Source organism: Melanostigma gelatinosum (genome assembly GCF_949748355.1).
Source record: "Melanostigma gelatinosum genome assembly, chromosome: 10".
Classification (NCBI taxonomy): Eukaryota; Metazoa; Chordata; class Actinopteri; order Perciformes; family Zoarcidae; genus Melanostigma; species Melanostigma gelatinosum.
In genome coordinates, this window is record NC_136643.1 from 4,590,306 (window position 1) to 4,612,878 (window position 22,573).

Here is a 22,573-nt window from a genome sequence, read left to right on the forward strand (position 1 = left end):
GAAATGAACCCTGAACAGGACTGAAGCTAAATTATCTTTTATGTTTTATTATTTCTGAATCAATAAATAATCAATAATAATTGATAATAAATCAAGCTCTTCAAAAAGGTTAAATTTCTCCACTCACATTTTTCAGCCTTCTGTTGGTCTCTTGAAGCCTGCGAGAGAAAGGGCAGAAAACAGAGGTGTGTGTTTGTGTGTGTGTGAGAGAGAAAGTGACAATCAAAGAACAGAGGGCATGCTTGTTGGGTCTCTGTGTTGGGCGGTGAAAGGGCTGGAAAGTGAGAGCACAATCCAGACCGACTGCCAGCCCTTCACTCACTCGCACACAACAACAAAAACACAGAGGCCGAGAGAGAAACCAAACACGCATTCCTCAAAAAGAATACCTGTGAGCCATTAAGTGTTTTAGGTGTGCGTTTATTTTGACACTAATCACACAATCAAGCGGATGTGAAAACACATAGTTGAAGCTTAGGTGCACAAAGGGGTTTTTGTTTCTGATTTCAAACGATACAGCTAATAACTGACGATTATTAGCTGAATACCGCTGCTGTTGGAGCAGCAGAGCCTCTCGCGTGCTACCCAGCTCACACAGGATTTCAGTCGTATTTCTGGGGTTTGACAGTTGACCTGACAAGTCAGCAAATCACTCTCAGCTCAATCTTGCTCCTGTGAAACCAAACAACACTCACAGTGTCAACCTGCATGCCTGATATATTCCCTTTTTTTCTCTCATGCACATTGTGTACCTGTGGCCTAAACTGACCGTAGTGTCTACTTAGAGAGGTCAATCAACAGCTACAGTGCACACAGTGGCCATAACGGTGACAGGGGGAGATATACGGCCCCTCTGCAGCTCTGCACGCTACACATTCCTGCTATCACACGGTAAGTCACGCATGCCTCGCTTCCCCCTGAGCACATGGATGTCCTCACAACCCCTTTCCCAGCATGCGGTGCGACCGGCGCAACTGCTCAGAGTGCGATGCACGTGTGGCGTCGACGCCTGAGATGACTGCTGTGTCAATATAACGTCAGGTTCATATCGTTCAGGAGGAGGAAACACAGCGAGGACGTATAATCCAGCACATCGTTTCAATCAGTCAAACGGGGACAACTGAACTGATTGTCTGGTATAGTACTCAGTAAAGTACTTCAGAACAATTTTAAAGACATTTGTACATTACTGAAGCATTTCCATTTCCTCTTACTTTATATTTATACTTTAAAGAGCAGTATTTTTTTACTCCACCAAATGTATCTGACAACTATAGCTCCGTGTCAGATGTCACATTAAAACCATTGGATTCTATCATAAAATACAACAGACTGGTAAAGATAAAACCACTGGGAATGGGAGCAGATCAACTTTCTCACCAGTATGCGTCATCGTCAGGGGTGCGAATCCTAATTTGCCAATGGCGGACACTGAAATGGACGGTTACCAATTTGGCATACAGTAGATTTATAGGCCCAATAAAAGAGGTGGGAGGGTAACAAAAAATACCCTCTCTTGTGTGGCTTGGAACACAGTCACAAAGCCTAAGATTATAGCAGCGCTGGCCAGATCCAGAAAATAAAAAGAGCTGTATCCCAAATCTACCACCGCACTGCTTCTCGTAATGCTTATTTATGGCTGGCGGTGATAGCTGAACTGAAGGGAAAATACATACAAAGGGATATTTTCAGGCCTCCAGAGGAGCCTCGGGACTGTTGAAATCAGCTGAGCGCTCATATGATTGAGCGCAGTCATCGACAGAACGTCATCCGAGTATGAAACACAGTTCTGCACAGAGAGTGCAGGCAAGGAACAGCCTCGGTGAAGTACTTTTACTATCAATTCAAACAGCCACTTTGGGTTTTTGGTCTTTAATGTGCCCAAAGGAGAAGAAAGACATTTGCGTTTGTGTATCCTGCACACATGAAAGGAAGCCTGAATTTATGAGAAATGTAACATATATCATGTCAAACCGATTCAGAACACGAATCTTGTGAAGATGTAATTTTGTCTGTTTTGTTCCCGGACACTTCAGGGTGAAAAATCATGCTTTTATCAAATGTCAAAGTCAGGATTCTTGAAAAAATTTGGCAAAAAGCTTTCTTTTTGTTTATTAAATTTCTCCAATCTGATTTATTTTTACACTGCATCTATCTTTGATATTCAACCTATTATGAATTCCCAAATACTCGATTGTGCTCGTTGCAATATCTAAGATACACACAATTCTCGTTGTACTATATTTATTGTTTGGACACGTGGGACTACTGTTTTTTCCTAAAATATAACATACAACATTTCAGTTGCGGGCACAAATGGGCTACAGCTGATGCCTATCAGCCAATATCTGCTGTACAGTGACAAATCAACCAGCCAGCTATCAGCCCTGAGCCTCACCCTCTGCATGCTGACACAGACTTTCACGTCAGCGCTCTCTCGCCGAGGTCAAAGGGTGACAGACATCCTTCTTCTTCTAAGCTCCAGAGGAGATGCAACGGCACAAGACACCATTAGTTGTGCGGGTTAGCCACTCGCTGTGTGCTAAACAACCACACGACGCAGCATGGGTGGACAACCGCTACACTATCAATCAACATTAGATGCACACGTTCAATTATTAAGAGACGAATGATAACCACATTTATATAATAACTTGAAAAACAGGTGTCTAATTTATATTATTTAAACTTATACGATATATTCTACCTCTTTCTTGTCGTATGGCGACTGAATTGCGTGAATCTGTTGTGCCAAAACACACAATTTCATTTGACTTGAAGCAGTTGAGGAGTGTGTTCTGCCAGTACAAACCAACCAGACAAAAAGAAACACATGCAACCGATGAATCGTAAGCCGCTATTCAAATGCTGGACAAATAACTTCATGACAGGAGCCAAAGGAAATGATCTTTCCCATTAAGTCGATCACGTCCCGCGTGAAGTGACGTCTCTGTGCGTGGACCGAACGGAGACCACAGGACGTGTCTCCGTCCGTGCACGGCCACCAACGAGATCGAGATCGAGGCTCTGAGACAATAACAACATCCCAAAGACAAACAAACCTGGCACCAAAGCCCTAAATGAGTGGGTGTGCATGTGTGGTGAGAAGCATACCTCTGCAATGATGAAGAGCACTTGCTCTGCAGCATTCACCAACGTCCTTTCATTCGAACAAAATAGTTTGGATTTAAAGACACACCCAGCCGCCCTCACCGGGTAGTCCTGACAAAACCTACAGGGAGAGTTCGAACAGAGGACTCAGCCGTGGGTGAAGACGGTGTCGATGGTGTCGGCCATCATTGTGGCGCGGACTTATCAGAGACACTGCAGCCTCTGTGAGGCTCTGCAGCACAAATATAACCCTTGTGTTGGCCTTTTTTTTTTACAGCCAGGGCCGTGTCCGTGGTGCAGAGACTTTATTGGCCTTTCACTATCATCGCTCGTTTGCTTTCACCATCTGCCACAAGAAGTGACGGCAGTGCCACATACTAAACCACCAAACCACAACGTGTGGTGCCAGCTCAGTGAACCACACCCCAAATACTCACACACGGGACACTTCTTTCTCCTTTTGCGCTATGCACTCAAAAACATTCAGACTTTGTCACAGTGAGCGTTAAACGACATCAACAGCAGTACACACACATGGCGTGAGGTACAGTCTTCAGTAAACTCTGATAACAGGCAGTCCACATTTGACTGGGAAACAGCACATTCCTTCAGGTAGGTCAAACATTTGGTTTGATCCAGAGCCAGGGATGCCATTGCGTAATCACAATCATAGAATCACACCTCGCAGCCACTCCTCTTTACCTGTTGTTTGAAAAGGGTCATTGACATTCCTCAAATGACTATTTGGATGTACCTGCCCATCCAGTGCAGTTTCCTTTTCTTTCAGTTTGGAGAACAGGCCAACCCTTGTCAATAATTTGCTTAAAAATCAAACGGCGGCAACGAGTGAGACTTTGGACTCCTCTTGTTTTGTCAGTTGCCAGAGGTCACGGTGCAAAAGCTGGACTCATAGCCATGAGTTCTTCACCTCAATACAAGTAGTAATACTTCAGGGTAAAAGTAGCCAATTTCAGGTAAAAGCACTACCTTTAAGTACAATCAGCAGAATATATTTTAAACCTGCATGAAGTGATTTTTTTACCACAGCAGAAACGCTGACATGTCGTCACTTGATCACAAATCACTGCATATTTTTACGTCATACTTTTGGAGCAACATTATCATTCATTTGAAGTCGTGTTTCTGGTCACCTGATGAATTCAAGTCTAATATCTGTCTCTTTAGCTGCGAAATGCTGCACTGTGTTCAGCAGCTAGTCCACAGCTGTGTCTGTCTGCTGTTTGGAGCTGAGCTGGTAGAGTACGGCGGGTTTTTAGAGCTTCTTCAGCTGAAAACAGTTGCCCGCTGCGGGCGAAATCGATGCTATGAGAGCGGAGTGAGAGTGAACCAAAACAGTAAAGCTGTGAGCCGAACAGTTAAAGAATGAGCTGAAAACTCACATATACACATATACATCTCCGTAAAGCCGATGGGAGCTGCAGACTCAGGTGATGATAGTGTCTTAACGTTTCCATTTGATACATTGTTATCATAAAGCATATTCTAAGTATCAAAAGTAGCTCTACATACTTCCCTCTTAGATGCAGTGAGGTATAAAGCATAAAGTAGAGATACAAAAGTTAAGTGCAAATACCTCAGACTTGTACACAAGTACAGTAACTGAGTGAATGTACTTAGTTACTTTCCAACACTACTGATAGCTTGTCCTCCGAGGAGTTTTACAACATCTACATAGCATGTGATCAGATATGCTGCAATTCATCTTTGACTCCTTTGATAAAAAGGGAGGCATTAGGAGGGTTGAGCCAAAGTTAATGCAGCTTACACACTGAAATGAGCTGAATAAGCACGAGAGTCCCTCCACAACAAGTACAGCAGCACAGTGTGTAAAGTTCCAGTGTAATGACAAACAAACACTGCATATCCTGCAGTATCTCATTGACAAAACGCCACTTGTTCAGACATCAGCTGACCTTTTGTGTTTTAACCTTTTTCCTTTATATCAACTAAGAGTCGAGGTCCCGGTCCAACCTCGACTCCACGCTGTTGAAATTTCCAAATGGCAGCTAAGTGTCTAAAAAGGAAGTGGCCGAGGATGAATGGAGCACTTTCAGATGCCGTGATTCATCTGAAGCACTCCGATGCTCTCCAGACCCATTTCCTGGGCAGCTGTTACGAGCGGACAGAGTTGGTCTAAAGCAGCCGGTGAATCATGCGGGATGAATCCCATTGTGGGCCGGTCAGAATGACACCGCTGGGTGTTTTCAGCACTTGGTTGTAGTTCAGTGACACGTGGAAGATGTGAGGAAATCTTCCAGAACGCGTCACCCAGCAGTCTGTTCCTCTATTACAACAGTTTATACATATATATAAATGTGTATATATGACATATTTTGATGTTCAGTGTGTTTGTAGCTGATAAACGTTTTTATCAGACAGCAGGTTACATAACTAGAGCAACATGCGCTCCAGATGGCGGTGAGGCCAACACTACAACAACCGCAAGGCTCAAAGGTCAACAAGGACATCCGATAATCCTTTATGGCTGTCATGACAACGTGGCCCAGTATGAATTAAACTGTGCTCTCAGCACACCTTGCTTTCATATTTATTCAATATCTGACTCAAGCTTCACGCTGAAAGAAAGATACCTGCCAACGCTAATAACTGCATTTCAAGCACAAACTACCAATGAGTGAGATTCATCTGAGTCAATGGGAGGTTTCTTCTTCACTGGACGAGTGTTGAAAATGTACTTCTGTTAGGGCTGGAATTACTTATTACTTCCTCAATAAATCCATTAATTGTTTGGTCTTTAAATGCCACAAAATGTGTAAAAAATAAAAGAAATGAAATCCAGGGTGACATCATCAAATGTCTTGTTCAGCCCAAGCAACAGTAAAAATAGAACAAAACACATTTGAGGAGTCAGAATATGTGTGGTAATATTCCTAGATAACTGACTATAGAAATCATAATATAATATAATAATATTTACACTGTACCTGCAACTATAACTTTATCTATAAAACCTGCAAATTCAACAAAAAACATGCAAGAGAAATGAAATAAATTGAAAAGTTCATAACCACAGAAACGAGAGGGTAAAAATAGCCGATTGCTTCACGTATCAGTGAAAAGGAAACTTACAGCACCAACAGGAGAACAACCGTCGTGCAGAGAACAGGGAAGCTGAGCAAAGCACCTGTCAGACGGGGTTTAAGGGAGTGGAGGTTGGACACACACCAGGGCAAAGACAGCTGATAGAGACAACTCTCTCTCTCTCTCTCTCTCTCTCTCTCTCTCTCTCTCTCTCTCTCTCTGTGCCTCATTTGCCTACAAGCCACAGTGAAATAAAACCATTGGTCGTGCTCGTCTGCAGCCATGTTTGGGATCAGCTCCTCATGTTACTCTGCTTGTGCCATCTCTAAATACTGCAGTCGTGGGCACCACAACATTGAGGCTACAAATATTTCTACATGTTAGCCCGATGAAACGACGCCGCACACAAAAGTGACTGAAAAATCAACTTGAAGAACGGACTTACAGTCGGAGCAGCTGAGGGTTCATCGAAAGACAGAGAACCTGAAACTCTTTGACGTGAGCAACAGCGGCAATCAGACACAAACAAAAGATACATGTTTCTCCCAAAAAACACGATCTCAACTGTATAACCTAATGAATGTATTGGGGGGGGGGGGGGGGGGGGGGGGGGACAACACACTATTAAAAGCGCTTGTCAAAGTGACCCCCAGGACCTAAAAATAGAAAGTGATCCCCTCCCTTCCCCAAAACCCCCGCACGCAGGCAGACATGGTGGCATGAGAGCTGAGTACACCCAGTTCCAACAGAGCAGTGGGACTGGTTCAGTCCAAGGATTACACGCAAAAAACATAATGTGAAATTTGTTTCTAGTAGCATCTCAGCTTTCACTGCATAAATCTAGGTGCCATTTCTCTTCCACATTGTGAGTCCTTTAGCGCCTGTTTCATGGGGAAAACGATAATGCGAGAGGGGAAATGTCCGATAACGCAACAGGCCCATAAAAGACTTGTCTCTGTGTTTATGACACTGCTGTGCCTTAGGGCAGCGTGTGGGGACAGACAGGGTGTGTCTTGAAGAGAAAGGGCAGGCAGATTTGTTTATTCAGAGTTCATATTCCAGTGTACAATACATCTGCCGCTGTGTTTTTTCTTTTTATGACCGCCGTGGTTTCGACACCATTGTCAGTGTTACTGAAGAATGACTGACTGGCGACATCTCAGAGGAACAGTTTAATTGCAGGACATGAACTAGCCTCATTTTGCCACCTGAAGTGATGTCTTTGCTACTACATTGCTCATCTACTTGAAGTTTTTTCTTTGTACAGAGAGAGAGAGAGAGAGAGAGAGAGAGAGAGAGAGAGAGAGAGAGAGAGAGAGAGAGAGAGAGAGAGAGAGAGAGAGAGAGAGAGAGAGCGAGAGAGAGAGTGTCACTGTGGATGGACTGTGCTCTAAGCTCTGGGTTACCTCGCTCCCTCCTGAGGGCGCACCTGTGTAAGAAAGAAAAAACTGAACAGGTTGTTCGACATACCGCACGCATATCAGACCGGCACGCAAACGAGCGCAGAGCAACTGTCTGAAACTTAAAAAGTATAAAGAGTGTTTTTCTGTCCTGCTCCAGCTGAGCTTCGTTCTGTTCACACTGTCAAGAATAAAACATTTCTTGATGTTCCTTCACTTCCATGACTTGATTATTTTGTCATGATTTGTGATTTTCTAGACCTGCGCCAAAAAGGAAATCAACTTGATCAGATCGGAACACCAGACGCACTTCATTCTTCAAACCCGCGTAGTTTCAATGTATTTGAAAGAAAACAGATAGATGTGTCATCATTATTACTCTACTGTATCTGCTGCTGCCGTTATTATTAGTAGTCGTAGTTTTTCCATCATTGTTCTGCTCACTCCTCTCATTATATGAATCGTTTCTGTCATATGCATTGAACGTGTTGTAACTCTGTTATGTTGTTCGTTCCGTACACATGACATCTATCTCACTTCTGTCCATCCTGATATGAGATCCCTTCCCTTCTTTTCTCCCCGTTAAAGGAGTACTTCCTGTTCCGATGTGAGGGTCCCGGGACAGAGGATGTCGGATGTGTACAGATTGTAAAGCCCTCTAAGGCTGATTTGTGATTTGTGATTTTGGGCTATAAAAAATGAATTGAATTGAATACAGCTGTGCTTAAACGGGTGCTCACCAACACAAGAATACCTCCAGACTGAAAATAGCGCTGTTTTTTTTAAAAAGCCGCAGCTTCAATCATGTCTCACACGAGGACACACGTGATCCGCAATGCCGTATGTGTGAAAGTTACATGTTTATACTTTCTGCGCATATTAATGAGAACATTAAAAGAAGCTGGTTCAATCAAGGAAGAGTCAAAACCACAACTCTGTGAATGGCAAGAACAGGTATCCAGTGGTGCCTGTATGTTAACAAAGCTCATCAGATCGGAACTTACTTGACTGTGACTCTCGTGGATAAGTCCTGGAGATCTCCTGAGTGAAAGAGCTGCGCCTCCTTTAGTTCGAGCTTCCTGCAGGCTTTGAGGAAGACGTTGAGGTTGTCCTGGACAGAGAACAAAGCGGGGATGAGGGTTGTCCACCTCCAGGAGGCGAAGAATAATCACACAAGAATTCTCTGGCAGGGGACGCAGGCTAAACTCACTGCTTCCAAAGTTCACGTAGCCAGAGAGCAGAGACAGCACGGGGAGGAGCATGTGTGTGGCAAGTAAGAAGTGGCCCAGTGCAGAACACACACACACACACACAAACACACACACACATGCGGGAGGGGAAGGGAAGGGAGGGGAGAGGCTGTGTGACAGGAGCTGACTGGCAGCAGCAAAGCTACCTGTGGGCTGGGTTAGGGTGGGGACACAGCCTCAAACCAGGAAGGATGACATCAGAGCTTTGCACAAGTTCCACCCAACCGGCCGTGCCAGTGTAAAAAAACTGGCACACACGTACACGCACACACACACACACACACACACACACACACACACACACACACACACACACACACACACACACAATGCCGGCTACGCTCTCCTTCTCCTCACACCCTGAAACCGTCCCCTCCCCGTCAAGCCCGTCACTCGAGAACACCTGCGGAATCTGCGGTGCGGTGGAGTATTTTGGAGACATTTGGTTGCTATGATACAGGAGGTCGGTTGATAGAAACCGACGGGAGGACATGGGCGTGTCCTACACTGTGTCAATCATTTTATACTGCGTACGGTTTTATATGTGTGCACATCATTTGCACAGATGTGGGAGAGTGATGCACAATGGCAGAAAGACATGTTCTATAAATATACATGCGTTTAAAAAGTAATCTGCGACCACAAGAAAAACAGCATTCCTTTCAGGGGTTATGACTTCTCCAGCTCTAATCCCGAGTGTCTTGTTCGTAAGTCAGCACTTCACTGGGACAGAACTCCTTAGGAGGGTTTCATGTAATGACACATGGCCCCACCATGGGCTGGAATAATTAAGGGGTAGCTAGTTCTATATTTAAATGGCAAACATGCTTATTAGCAAATGCTAGGGACAGTGTTGACCTCTCAACAGGAATCCCTCACTAACAGCTTTGCTTGTCCCTTAACGGCACTTTGTCAGGCCCTAGGGGTCACCGTGGATCAACGCCCCCCGCCCCCCTTCTCTGTCAACAGGCACTGGGGTCACCCTTTATTCATTATAACACAGAAGATATGTTCTCCTGGTAATAGACGTGGTAATGGCATATTTCCAGATAGGTGCAGAGTAGAGTAACTGCGAACGACTTGTCGAGGTTTATCGCATACAGTGAGCGGGACCTTCATCTCTCCCCATGTGTCCCTGTGACATCGTTCACAAAAGAAATCATGCGATTAATCGCGATAAAAAATTTGAATCGTTGCCCAGCACGAATATATATATATATATAATATATATAACATAATCTACACACGTACCATAGACAAAGAATGGTGACCTCAATATTTACTGATTTTTAAAGTACAAGAAATGTGTCAGTGCTCTCTGGTGGACAATGTATGCAACTGTGACACACAGACATAATCGCTGGTCATTTCCTGTTACTTATCGGCCGACACATACGGAGAGACAAGAATAAAAAGCTAATAGCGACCGATGTATTGGCCCAGATCATTTATTGGTCTGCCTCTAGATACCACTTTTACCTTTTGAAAGAATGCAGCTCATAACAGACCACTGAGCTCTTTTTGCGACCGGGCCCCTAGTCTAGCCCCTGTGAAGCCAAGACTCACCATAATCCAATGTAACCAAGGCCTACGTAAAAGGATCATTAATATCACTTAGGTCTGAATGTCATTTGAACTCAAAGAGCACTATGAACACACTTAAAAGCCCCCCCCCCTCCCAACGACCAGCCCCAGAACATGCAGAGATAATGATGTTGAAGGAATGTTATGCTGACTTGTGCCTGCACATAATCCTGCTAAATATGCTGCACCCATCCAGCAGCCTCCTAATCCTCATGCAGACTCGAGGAACCCCCTGATTTTAAGCACTTTCGCACCGAGAGACGGAAAGACTTGGCTTGTAAGGTGTCCGAGTCGGATCCCGACCGGTCCCTCTGTTTCTTCCACTGCATTCTTTGTCTAAGATGTGCATACTCTACATTTACCCTCCAGTGACCCCTTTGTCAGCGCAAAAATCGCCAAGCAAAAGCTATGGTTAAAATATCAGGCTACGCCTTTCCAAGTCCTGTGACAATAAACCCAGAAGAGATGGAACACTGGAAATGTTGCTTCTCCTGAAACGGACCCAATGAAAGACCCCCCGCCCTCTTTCCCCCCAGCTGTCGGATCCAGACATAACACGCACCCATACAACACAAACAGTGACAAAACACGGTGGGATGCCTGTCATTGCTCGGATGATTACACAGACATTTAGAGGAGTAAAGACACCCTCGAGGGTCTGTTTATCTCCTCCCACTGCCACCTCAACTCACCAAGGAGTTGGTGTATGCGGGAACATCCAGCAACATGCCAATTACAGCGCCTTTACGGTGGGCAGAGGCCGATGGAGTCTTCTTTGACTCCGTCCCTCTCTGGAGTCAGCCCAGTGAGCCTCAGATCCGGAGCCCCCGCTCACGTAGCTGGTCTGCTTCCTGCTTCAGCACCGGTCAGAGCGGGACAGGGGGCCACGGGCACCAGGGTGCCATGGCCCAAACCCACAGCTCGCTGACTGCTCAGCAGCAGGCAGGAGAAGTGTGTTGACATGGGAAACATTCCCTTGGACACAAGCGAAGCCAAGGAATAGGCCCGGGTCTGGAGCCAATGTTGCTAAATATTCCACAAAACCAGAGATTTCCGTTTACTTTTCCCCCCTCTCTTCCCTCCCTGAGCTGCTTACTCTGCTACAGCTGAAGCCTCGTGCCGATTTGAGCACTGAATCTTTCAGATAGCAAAACTAAATCCACAGTTATGACCATAATGCTAGGAAACGTTCACGTTTGAGCGCTAATGAGGCATGTTTGCAAAGAGCCTTGCATTGGGCGGCGATTCAAGTTATATCGTATCCACAGTACAGACGGATTACTCTTCCTCTGAGTTTCTTCCACGTGCCATTTAGACTGTTGAGCATGCCACAAATTCCCAGTTTCCTCGTCTCTGACAACATTTAGTGGAGATGGTTAGCATACATGAAGACAAATCCGACACAATAATCCTCACCATGTGGAGACAATTGGCTAAAAATATACAATCACATGCTTAAATGATTTCACAATTTCAGAGATCACAGCTACATTTTTTATTTTTAAACACTTCATTTCAACACTCAAGGTGAGACACTATGGGCAACAACATGTTTGGAAAGAAAACATCCAAAATACACATTAGGGTGTTTGTTTTGCTGCTTTGTCTATTTGCCTCATTTGCATATTTAAACATACATTCATTATTATTCATCGAGATGAGAGACAACCTCAGCAACACTACCTGAATACTTTGGGAGGAAAAGCTTTTCTCACACAGAGTGAGAGCGAGTGAGTAACCCTTTTGGAGCGCTCTCCCCTTTTCTCCATGTGGTTGGCAGTAACTGATCGCCGCGGCCAACCGGGAGCCTTCACATTCGCTGGAGAATTTATGATCAGGTGGTTTTGGGTTTTTGTCCAAGTGCTCGGAAATACCAGACCGACGCTGCCGACGGAGGACACACTGTACCTCATTACCTCAGCAGGTGTCCAGCCAGTTGTACTACCAACGGTCCAAAGCAAACTGGCAGTAAATTTGATTTATGTGATATCACAGATATGACGGCACAGTGTTTGTCAACGCAAGTACTGTGTTTACTGTTGACGTCGAGCATGAATGCCAGTCTGTTCCTTCTACTTGTCATTGTCCTGCCAAACATGTTGAGTGTTACTGAGCCCACCGCCGTACACTCAGACTGGCTGGGTTAAGGTTGGGGTTCTCTGTAATTCCTCCAGACAGCTGGACCCAATTACTCCCACAAGAGAGAGCTTTGTGAAGGATGGGTTTAAGGTAGGGTTTTCAACCCTCTACTTCCCGAGCACTTGTGTGCAGACACTCCCAAAACATTTACTCCACTGTGGGCCAAAAGGCCTCTGCCACGAGCTGCCTCAATTTGAAGACATTGCCGCTTCTAAAAAGGTGAAAAGGTTTGAAAGCATTGATTCAATAGCAGGTTGTTACGTGAGCCGAGCTCTGCCCTCGTCTGACGTCCCGTCACTCAATCAAAAACTTAATTATCCTCACCGGCACAAAGACGTTTCTGTCTGAAATGACTTTGATTGAACGCAGCCTCCAGCATGGCAGACATCATATTTAGGGTGCGCTCAAATGTGGCCAGTGGCCTTTCAAGCAGCTCCGCGTTCGCCGAACTTGTGCGGACGGATATGAGGAGCGACAAGTCACTGAGGCAAACACCTCTCTCTCATTGGCAGCCGTCCCCTCAGACCTGTCGCCAGTCAGCTCAACTGCTGCTTGAGCATTTGTACATCAGTAGTAACAGGAGACAAAACCGTGTACGAAGGCAACTAGGATGAGCTGTTGAGGATATGTACCCTTTGACGCATTCATGCACTGATCAGTTTTGAGATTTTGGGCCATTTTCCTTGTTTTCTTTCAGAACATTCAAAATATTTTACCCTATTCTCCTATATGTAACTGTTCTAAATATATAGAACAATCTTCAAAGTAGAAGTGCCTTCCTTTAAATTTCAAGTAAATGTATGGAATTTGGCAGGCATATGTATCATGTCCAGACTTTAAAAAAAGGCTCTTGGAACGATACCGCAAAGCCAACAGGAAGTCAGCCATTTTGAATTTTCTATGCAGCATTTGGGTTTCCTCTAGTCTAAATGATCACATTTTTCTCAGACTCTGAGCCAGACATCTCCACTTGAGTAGCACGATACACCAAACTTTCCAGTTTCAACATCCATATTCTGGAGGTTTTTATTCCTAAAAACACGGCCAGAATGGCTTTTTTATGGCTGTTGACAGTATTATTTCTTCTTATTACTTCTTATTTAAGAAGTGATACAAAGTGATATCCAAAATTCCCTCTGTAAAAACCTTTGACTCTAAAATGTCAACAACATTTGAATCTGACTTTATTCAATGGTCAGATTTCTGTTCTGGAGATTAGCTCATATTTGATAAGATAATGCCTCATTTGCATACTTAAACAGACAGTTTCGGAAAACTGAATTCCCTTAATGTTAGTAATCAGCTGGGGCAGTTTAATGGAGATATCTGTTGGTTAAATATTGTACCCTATTCACGAGCACCTCCACCCAATGTACATGCAATGCCCTCTGCCTCACATTTAAGATTAATAAAAAGAGACTTACCAGTCCAGCAATAGGTGTGGGCAGCCTGTTAACCCTCCTGATGACACCAGGCTTGATCTTGTTGATCAGACTGCGAGCAAAAGAAAGAGAGGGACAACGTCAGGGAAAGGAAGAGGGTAAGTGAAAGCACTCGGTCATTGGCTAGTCTGGTCTCACTAACAAGGAACGAACAAAGCGTGTTGCAAAGTCTCTGCGTTGTGTGTTTATGACTTTGTTTAATGGCGGCCACCTGGCTTCGGTTTAGTAAATGGCTAGTGGTGCACCGTGATGTAAACACGCTGGGTCCCCGGCTCCTGAAACATACCCTCTTCTGCTGGAACAACCCCAAACAAACAGGAGTCACCACAGACCAGCTCAAAAACTGCTATGATTTTTCATAGATGATGGTGCTTTTCAAAGGGTTCCTTTGGTCCAAGAGGTAAAAAAAAACAAAAAACTACTTTTACTACTAGTAAAAGAAGTAATGCCACAGTGTACATCTTTTTACAGGTGAAGTCTTACATTCACAAGTAAAATAGCAGAGGAATGAGCAACAAAACATACTCAGATTATGGCTACAATTTACAAATGATCTCCAAATTATTTCTGTGTTAATGTTTTGCTCTATGAGATATAAAACGCCATGAAAGTGAAAAATGCCTGTCACAATAAGAGCTCCTGGCAATTTCCTCAAATGTCTTGTTTTGTCCAACCAACAGTCAAAACCCGAAAATTAGTCAATTAACCACAATGCAAGAAACGAAACAGCTGCAAATTCTCCCATTTGAGAAGTTGGAACAGTTAAAAGTTTGCAATTTTGTTTTGCTTGAAAAGCAGCTCAAACAATCAATCGATTATCAAAATAGTTGCCGATTGATTGAGCAATCGTTGCAGCTTGAACTCACAGCATCAAAGGTAATAGTGCTCCTTTCAGTGTTATATTGCATCATTTATTGGATTGTCATTACAGATGCATGGATAGGATTGTTCAACTAATATTAACAGCTTCATATGCTGTTGGGTTTTTAATCTCTGCAACATTTTTCATATTTGGTCCTTTGTTTTTTTATGTTACGTCTTAATCTGCAAATAAAAAGTGCAAACATCTTTCTGTTGTTTTAAGAAAAGGAACACATGTTAAAGTGTTAAAGTGAGTCTTCTGCTCTCAGTACAGCAGACAGACTGGGTGTGGGGGGGGGGGGTATTTTGTATGGGTTGACAATAGATGCAGAGAAAGAATGCAACGGGGATGTGATTTTAAGTTAGCCATTTAGCGGTGAAACAATAGAAAGCAGTGATGTGTCACCAGATAACACACACTGTAAGCCAAGTAGGATGTAATCATGTGTGCGACCCGTACTAAACAGTCCTCCCCGAGCAGCTGTGATAACCACAACACAATGGGGACGGAGGTCCAGTATCTAGGTGAAAGCGGTTTTAATCTCGGCCCACCTCTTCCTCGCGCTGAGAGAACGTGGACAGCCCCCCCCCCCCCCCCCCCGACAGCGCCTCCACGCAATCAGTGGAGTCAGGCCCGGATCAGCAGAATGAGGGGCTTTCTCCTTTAAACGATGCTGATTGAGGTTTAGAAAGATTCTGCATAGGCCGCTGGCAATTACAGCTTCCCGCTGATGCGTGCAAATCACATCGCTGTGTCCATCCACCACACAGACACCAATGTATAAAAAGGGACATGATGCTAACCCTATCACACACACACACACACACAAACACATCACTGATCTGAGAGAAGCCACAACTCTCAGCAGAGCAGTCTGTGAATCGATGCAAAAGCCAATTCTGCGTAGGTCAGGCAGCAACTTTCGCTTGTGAAAAGTGAAGCCAATGCTGAAGTGTCTTTAACTTGCATTCTTTCTAATGGCCAGCAGGAGGCGATTGTATAGAAGTCTATGAGAAAATGACTCCACTTCTCTCTTGATTTATTACCTCAGTAAACATTGTAAACATGAGTTTATGTCTCAATCTCTAGTTTCAAGTCTTCTTCAATACAACATGATGTTCATTTAGTAAACTATGGTCCATTTCGAGTCAAACTGACCATAAAGCAGAGGATGCTTTAGGGCGGGCTTACTGTGATTGACAGAGATGTCTCTGAAATCCAAGATGGTGACGGCCAAAACGCAGAATTCAAGGCTTCAAAACGTCCACAAGCCAATGTGTGACTATGTATACTTCTTATATACAGTCTATGGCATTGATACATTTGCATCTCTAACTCATCAGAACTCTCTCCACTCACTACACGGCTTCTCGTTAAAGTAAAGGCACTCAACACATCTGTAACATCTGTCAAACACAAACTCCTCTTGAAATAGATCACGCTTCGCATCCTCAAACAGTTCCTCAGAGGGCAGATACGACACCGGAGGCATCAAATGACCACACAATGCAAGCCCCATTGTGCTGTCTGGAAACAGTGTCTGGCTGACAAACAAACAGCGGCCCGGCGGGGAGTCCGCCTGGGAAATATCAGCAACACTTACGCTGGGGTGCAGAACCTGGAGGAGAGCAGGAGGGCTTCCACAGGAATGAATGGCTCGAGAGAGGCGCTTGGGGAAAGTACTTACTCACACAGCAGAACTCCATTCTCCAGCGCTGATCGGAAGTCGTCGCTCCCGAATCTTTTCTTGGTTACTGCCTGGAAAAAGAGAAAGAGAAAAAAAAGGGATACAAAAAGAGTGAGCAAAATAGCGAGAGGGGCTGGGTGAGGAGAGGAGGCGGGGGTTAGTGTGTGTGTGTGCGTGTGTGTGTGTGTGTGTGTGTGTGTGAACAGGGTGGGGAGGTTGGAGAAGAAAGGTAGGATGTTGAGAACAGTAGCAGAGGAAGTGAGAGGTATTTCCTTTGAGTTCCTACAGTGTCTCCGGGACAGAGTTGAGTCTCGCGGTCCTTCAGGTATTCCTCGGGAGACTCGCTCTTCTCCTCACTTCGGCGCTAAAAGTCGCTGGTAAACTGGAGAGCTGCGCTGAAACCGTGCTGGAGCCAGGCTGCCCAAAGACCGCAAGGCTACGGGAGCATCTGGAGCGCTGTGTTGCAGCCTCATGCCTTTCCCATGATCTCAAACCACCACTGCGTGGAACACCAAGAGTCATTATGCAGGCTGCGCGCACGTGTGGCGTCCAGCCGCACACACATGCACGTACACAGTAGACACACTGAGACAAACATCCTGGGTTTTAAACACAACACATACAATTGTAGCCTTTCATTCATGCAATCCGTATTTCCTTTAAAAGGCAATAGTGATATTGTTTTTTAAAATGTTTTCATACTTTGTTATGGGATATCAAAGTCACGCTGGTGGCCACTCCCTCACACAAACTCCCTGAATGTTTCCACCAGCAACGTCTTGACAAATCAGCACCTGAGCTGCTAAATCCAAAACAGATCACAACACAATTAGAGTGTATACTTCTACCAGTTCTGCACAATCGTCTATATTTTATTAGTTTTAGAAAATATTCATAGTTTTAATGAATCTGGATGTGCGTTGATAAAAAAAGAGAAGACATGTATGCACGGATGCGTGATATTTTGATATTGTAGATAATACAGAAAGAGAAGGAGAACTAGCAAAGTAAATGCTCAGAAATGCTTTGCAATGTGTGGAAAACATTTTGAGACATCCTCGATCTGGATCCGTCCCGAACACTAATCGATTGGCCCACGTCCTGACTTCCACCACACGTTACACTGAAACCAGTTTCTGAGATGTTATGCTGAATGATCCCAGTCAAACAAACAACCCGAGACGAGACTGATGAGTTATGAAACACCTTCATTGACCTTATACGCACCGCCATGTGTTTGACTTTAAGTCTTTAATTTACGTTACCAACAGGGTAGATGAGCACACACATAGGCCATTACACTGAAAGTACAGTAATATAAGACAGCTGCCATTAACCAAAGCACGCACACACACACACGCACACGCTCACAAGGCAAAACAAGTCAAACGGGTCTGGCAAACCAAATTCGTCAGATGTGCCTTTTCCCTTTTGAAGGGAAAGGGACAAAAGCTGGGACAATTACTGGCACAGCTAAGTACAGGCTGTCACTTTTCCCAAGGAGAAACCGGAGCAATACAGACTGACTGTGTTACACTGTTATTATTGTATTGTTTCACACAAAGTCCTGCTACACTTCTGACCACACCCTGGGTAACCTGAGCTGGCCTCAAATACCCATCATTCCAAGGGAATTAGACACATTCTGTCATGCACAATGCCATCAAGCCATCGTCTGGACATTCTTGTTACCTGCTCCTCCTTCATTGACAAAAATACAAACACAACCAGACGCTGAATACAGGGAACACAGACAGACGGGCGAAACACACACACACACACACACACACACACACACACACACACACACACACACACACACACACACACACACACACACACACACACACACACACACACACACACACACACACACACATACTGCATTCACACAGAAAACAAAGTTCACAGTGCAGTTAGCATATGAAATCCTGACCCCTGCTGTTCTTTGGGTGAGGCTGGGATTCGTGTACGCAAACAAACAATACAGGTGGGAACGGTGTCAAACATGTTCCCTCTGTCACTGGAGCTCACTGGAGGTGTTTGATAGGACAAGAAACAGAGTGAATGTGATAATGGGAAGGTGGGAGCCACCCACAGAAGCTCGCGCTGAGCCCACCGTAACAGAGCAGGTTTCTCCTCGATATCGTCATCATTAGAGGTATTAACTGCCCTCAGATCCAGCCCCCCCCCCCCCCCCCTCCTGTTGGACCCCTAATCTGAACCAACATACTGCTGCTCTGATTTAACGGTGGAGATTTAAAAAAAAAAAAAACAGCTTGCCGCAAACTCCACCGTCGCTCCCCTCAAGAATGTGATCCTCAGAATTCCTTTTGGGCTCTTAAGGTGCATGCGTGAAATGAATTATTATCAGCATTATTGCAATGAACCCAAGAATAATGTCTCGGTAGAACACACACAATCAGAGGAACTGAATGTTTTTTCTCTGCGTCCGTGACCACAACTATTGTTGATTCATGCGGGGCGCTGAGTCAAATTGGTACTCGAGGTTTGTGCGGATGCACCCCCCTCCACTAATTGTTCCTAAAAATTCTTCTGCCGTGGGTCGTCAGAGGGCAACTAGGACACTGTCCACATATTTTGGGGATCCGACGCAAGAGGCGTCCACCAGTGCAGGAGCCGTCGGTGACGACGCCATCGACGTCGTCAGGACAACAGCATTCATTTAGCAACCTTTTTTTATGAAACCATAAAAAGAACAGATGACGTCTAATAAAACAGTTATTAGATAAGTACTTCAGCTGGTGTTCATAACAGACTGCGTTTGTGGTTACATGCATGATCTTCTGACCTGTAAGTTGCACAAACACTGCCACTTGTTCCTGCTCGTCAACACTTACACGACCTCTCCTATTCAATTAACAAGGACCTCTATTATTCCGCCCTGCGGTTGTAGAACGCAGCGGCCGGCGCTGGCTCTGTTCACAGCCATGGCAGCAGCTAATGCAGGAATGTGTCCATGTGACAGGCTCCAGACCATTTCGTCTAGTTTTTTTTTTTAACAATACCACCAACCTCGCCGTGCACACATGCCTCTGTTTAAAGCGCTATGACGCCCGAGCAGTTTGTTAATCATTCAGCGGCAGAATCCAACAGAGGGTCAAGTGTGCCAGAATCTCTGCGTACTTGTTTCCATTACGCCAAAACCCCTCTCATGCCTGCTCTGTTAATACACTCGGCCTGCACCATTTACCTGCCCCCCCCCCCCCCCCTAATCCTCCTGCCCCCTGCCTGAGATCATGCCCCCACCACGGTGCACGAGGTAACCCGCGACAATGGGCCACTGTGTGAGCGCGAGAGACACTGATGTCACATCGGAAGAATTCAGATTCACCCCCCTCGTGAAATTAGAACAATATTTGTTTAGTTGCAGCCCCTCCAGCGGCTCCTCGCCACCCTGCTGGGAAGAGAATTTGCGAGATGAGGAAACATAATTCCACCCGCTTGTAAAAAAAAAGAAAGAAAGAAAGAATGAGAGTCTGGCTGGCGGTTGAGTGGAAACTTTAAATGAGTTGACATTTTGGAAATAAAATGGGACTTGTTTTTAAAGGGCTGGTGGGTAGTTTTGTTTTGTTTCAGTTGGCAGCTCTTTTACAATTTGAAAAGAGGAAACTTTATGATTATTAAAGGTTTTTTTGACAGAACAGTAATCACTTGTTGAAACCTCTACTCTAAATGCATGGCGTGCTTTACAGAAATGGTCATAAATAGCACACGAGCCATAAAGTGTGACTGCTCTTTTTCATTTCTGATTCATTACTGACACATGGAGTAACAATTTAAGTGTTCTGCATATGGCGTAGAGAGCATTCCTTATTATAGCCAGTGTCGTAAACAAGGTGGGAACCCTAAACCCAGTCGGTTCATGACTCCGGGTCGGTCTGTTCTTACAGCAGGCGTATGGTAAAATATGATTCACAGATCACTCATAGAAGTTTTTTCATAATTGCTCTGCTGAATTTCTCACGCCGTGCTTGAAACCGTAGCCTGAAAGAGAAACCCTGATGAACATTCGAGAAACTGATGAGCAGGTTCTCGTCAAGATCTGACAAAAAAGCAAGCAGTGTGAAAACAATGATCATGATGAATGGGGTCAAATCCACCTGTACTCTGAGAACAGGTGCGATAGAGGATGTGGCTAAAGCTTGGAGTGGTTTAAAGCAACACGGTTTCAAGTGGCTGAAATGATACACTTCCACTCTGTTATACCTGAGAGGAGAGGTCAAAGGTAACACATGCCTCCATGAATCTGTTGTTCCAGGTTACTATTATCTGGGAACTTTTGTGGTTCAGCAGCTGAGCTAAACCCCAAGCGGGCTTTAAATCAGGGAAGTTTAGGAAAGTAAACCTCAGCTTTAAATCTCACAGCAGCCACAACTTCTTTCAAACGTATAGCAACAGAAAACAAATCCACACAAAAACACCTGTTTTCCTGAATTGCCGTGGCGATCACAAGCACTTCGTCTATTCGATTACACCTCTGATTTCCAAAGCTGTCAGTATCTGTGAAGAAAAGTGTTTCGACAGTTTAAATAAAAGAAAACGTTTTTACTCACCTCAATCCATCTCTGCGCCTCCACGTAGGCTTCGTCGCAGCTGACCGCGGACTGCTCGCGCCACTCCATCACAGCGACCTATTGTGTGCACCGGCGGGCCGAATGGCTTCCTACAGTTCCCCGCATACAAAGTCCGGTGACATCAAATGTGGGCCAGTCCAAACAAGCAGACACAACGCACGCACTTAACAAACAAAAACTCGTTCAGCAATCTAGAGCGTCACCGGAAAACGTGGAATCTCACTCCTCGTTCATGACAAATGTCTGCTATTGTTCGGTTCCACCCAGCCCGTCGCTGCGCCTGAATGCAAGGTGGAACGCCGAGCTCCCTTTGCATCACCTCAGGCTTACCTGTCCTTTCATCCGGCACGCCTGTGGCGCGTTTCTCTTCTGGGTATAGTTTCGATACACCGCTCTCGGTTCACAGCGATCAAACGAGATCTCCACAGTCCGACTGTCACTTCGTCCCTGACAGGAGGAGAGAGATTCACTTCTGGTTTAAGTTTAAGCATGCACGAGGCCGTGACAGAGCGGGGGGGATGTCCAAAGTGGAGTCCGAGGACCACCCACGGGTCCCTTTGAGCGGCTTCCAGGTGAACGCACGCTTGAGTTGGCCCGTTATTTTCCCTCTCTGAGAGATTATTTTGATCCCTGCTGACCGGACAGTCTGCAGCACAGCGATGTGACTCATCACCAGCAAACAGTCTCACATTAGAGTTCCTCGAGTCAACATCGTATCAGTTTGAAGTCTGTGAGTATAAAAAGTTGAGTCCTTGGGTAAACTACTTGGAGGAGTTCGGCTCGTTCTCCTAAAACAAATCGCTCTCCTGCAGCGCCACCCAGCGGCGGCTCGGTGCACTGCAAGACCTAGAAACAGAAGTGACTTGCTGCAAGATTAAACTCCATCAATTGGTAATATAATGTAATAAGGTACCCTACTTGTTCTTGACTGAACTGAATATTTATTATCCACTACATTTCAGAATAAATTAATGTTGCCCTGCTAGATTGCCTTGCTAGGTTGCCTTGCAGATTCAAATTATACATCGAGCATCGATTACGTGACAAAATATAATGCATTGTATAGATTAAAATACCCATAAGTAAACAGAGAGGTTTAAATTAGCTCCACATTGACCAGCAATGTTAAATTATGGTTCCACGTCAACCGACTGATGTAATATAACGGATATTCCGTCAAATTAAGATGAATTTACAGCTTTTAGAGCAGGTGGTTGCATTGCAATCAATCAAGGGCGAGGCCTCTCTTTTTCTTTTTTTAATAGTATTTAATTTTGACATTTCAGTGATTTAGTGACCACAGAACAAACAGAAGTCATGCCAGTGATATAAATAGCATATAGCTCAAGATGTCCCCGTCTTTACTCAATGGTTCCAATGGTCTCGGGTCTTAATTGCAAACTATTGTCCCATTTCTCAATAAATTCAAATTGTTGA

General features: G+C 44.8%; 1 protein-coding gene across 9 annotated transcripts in view; it reads right to left on the reverse strand.

Annotated features, from left to right (window-relative positions):
• LOC306783653 (LIM domain only protein 7-like) overlaps nt 1-21,503 on the reverse strand; it is a 55,486-nt gene extending 33,983 nt beyond the window's left edge. For 2 of the 9 annotated variants that reach the window (XM_079277379.1, XM_079277381.1), the window contains exons 1-5: nt 21,116-21,465; nt 16,539-16,609; nt 13,972-14,041; nt 8,579-8,685; nt 128-158 (exon numbers count right to left, since the gene is read on the reverse strand). In XM_079277379.1, the coding sequence (XP_079133505.1) occupies nt 128-158; nt 8,579-8,685; nt 13,972-14,041; nt 16,539-16,609; nt 21,116-21,184 (348 nt within the window). In that variant the 5' untranslated portion in view covers nt 21,185-21,465. Of the gene's footprint in view, nt 1-127; nt 159-8,578; nt 8,686-13,971; nt 14,042-16,538; nt 16,610-21,115 lie in introns of all 9 variants that reach the window. The other 7 variants (XM_079277378.1, XM_079277380.1, XM_079277377.1 and 4 more) reach the window with 4 other exon arrangements.
• Nucleotides 21,504-22,573: the final 1,070 nt, after the last annotated feature.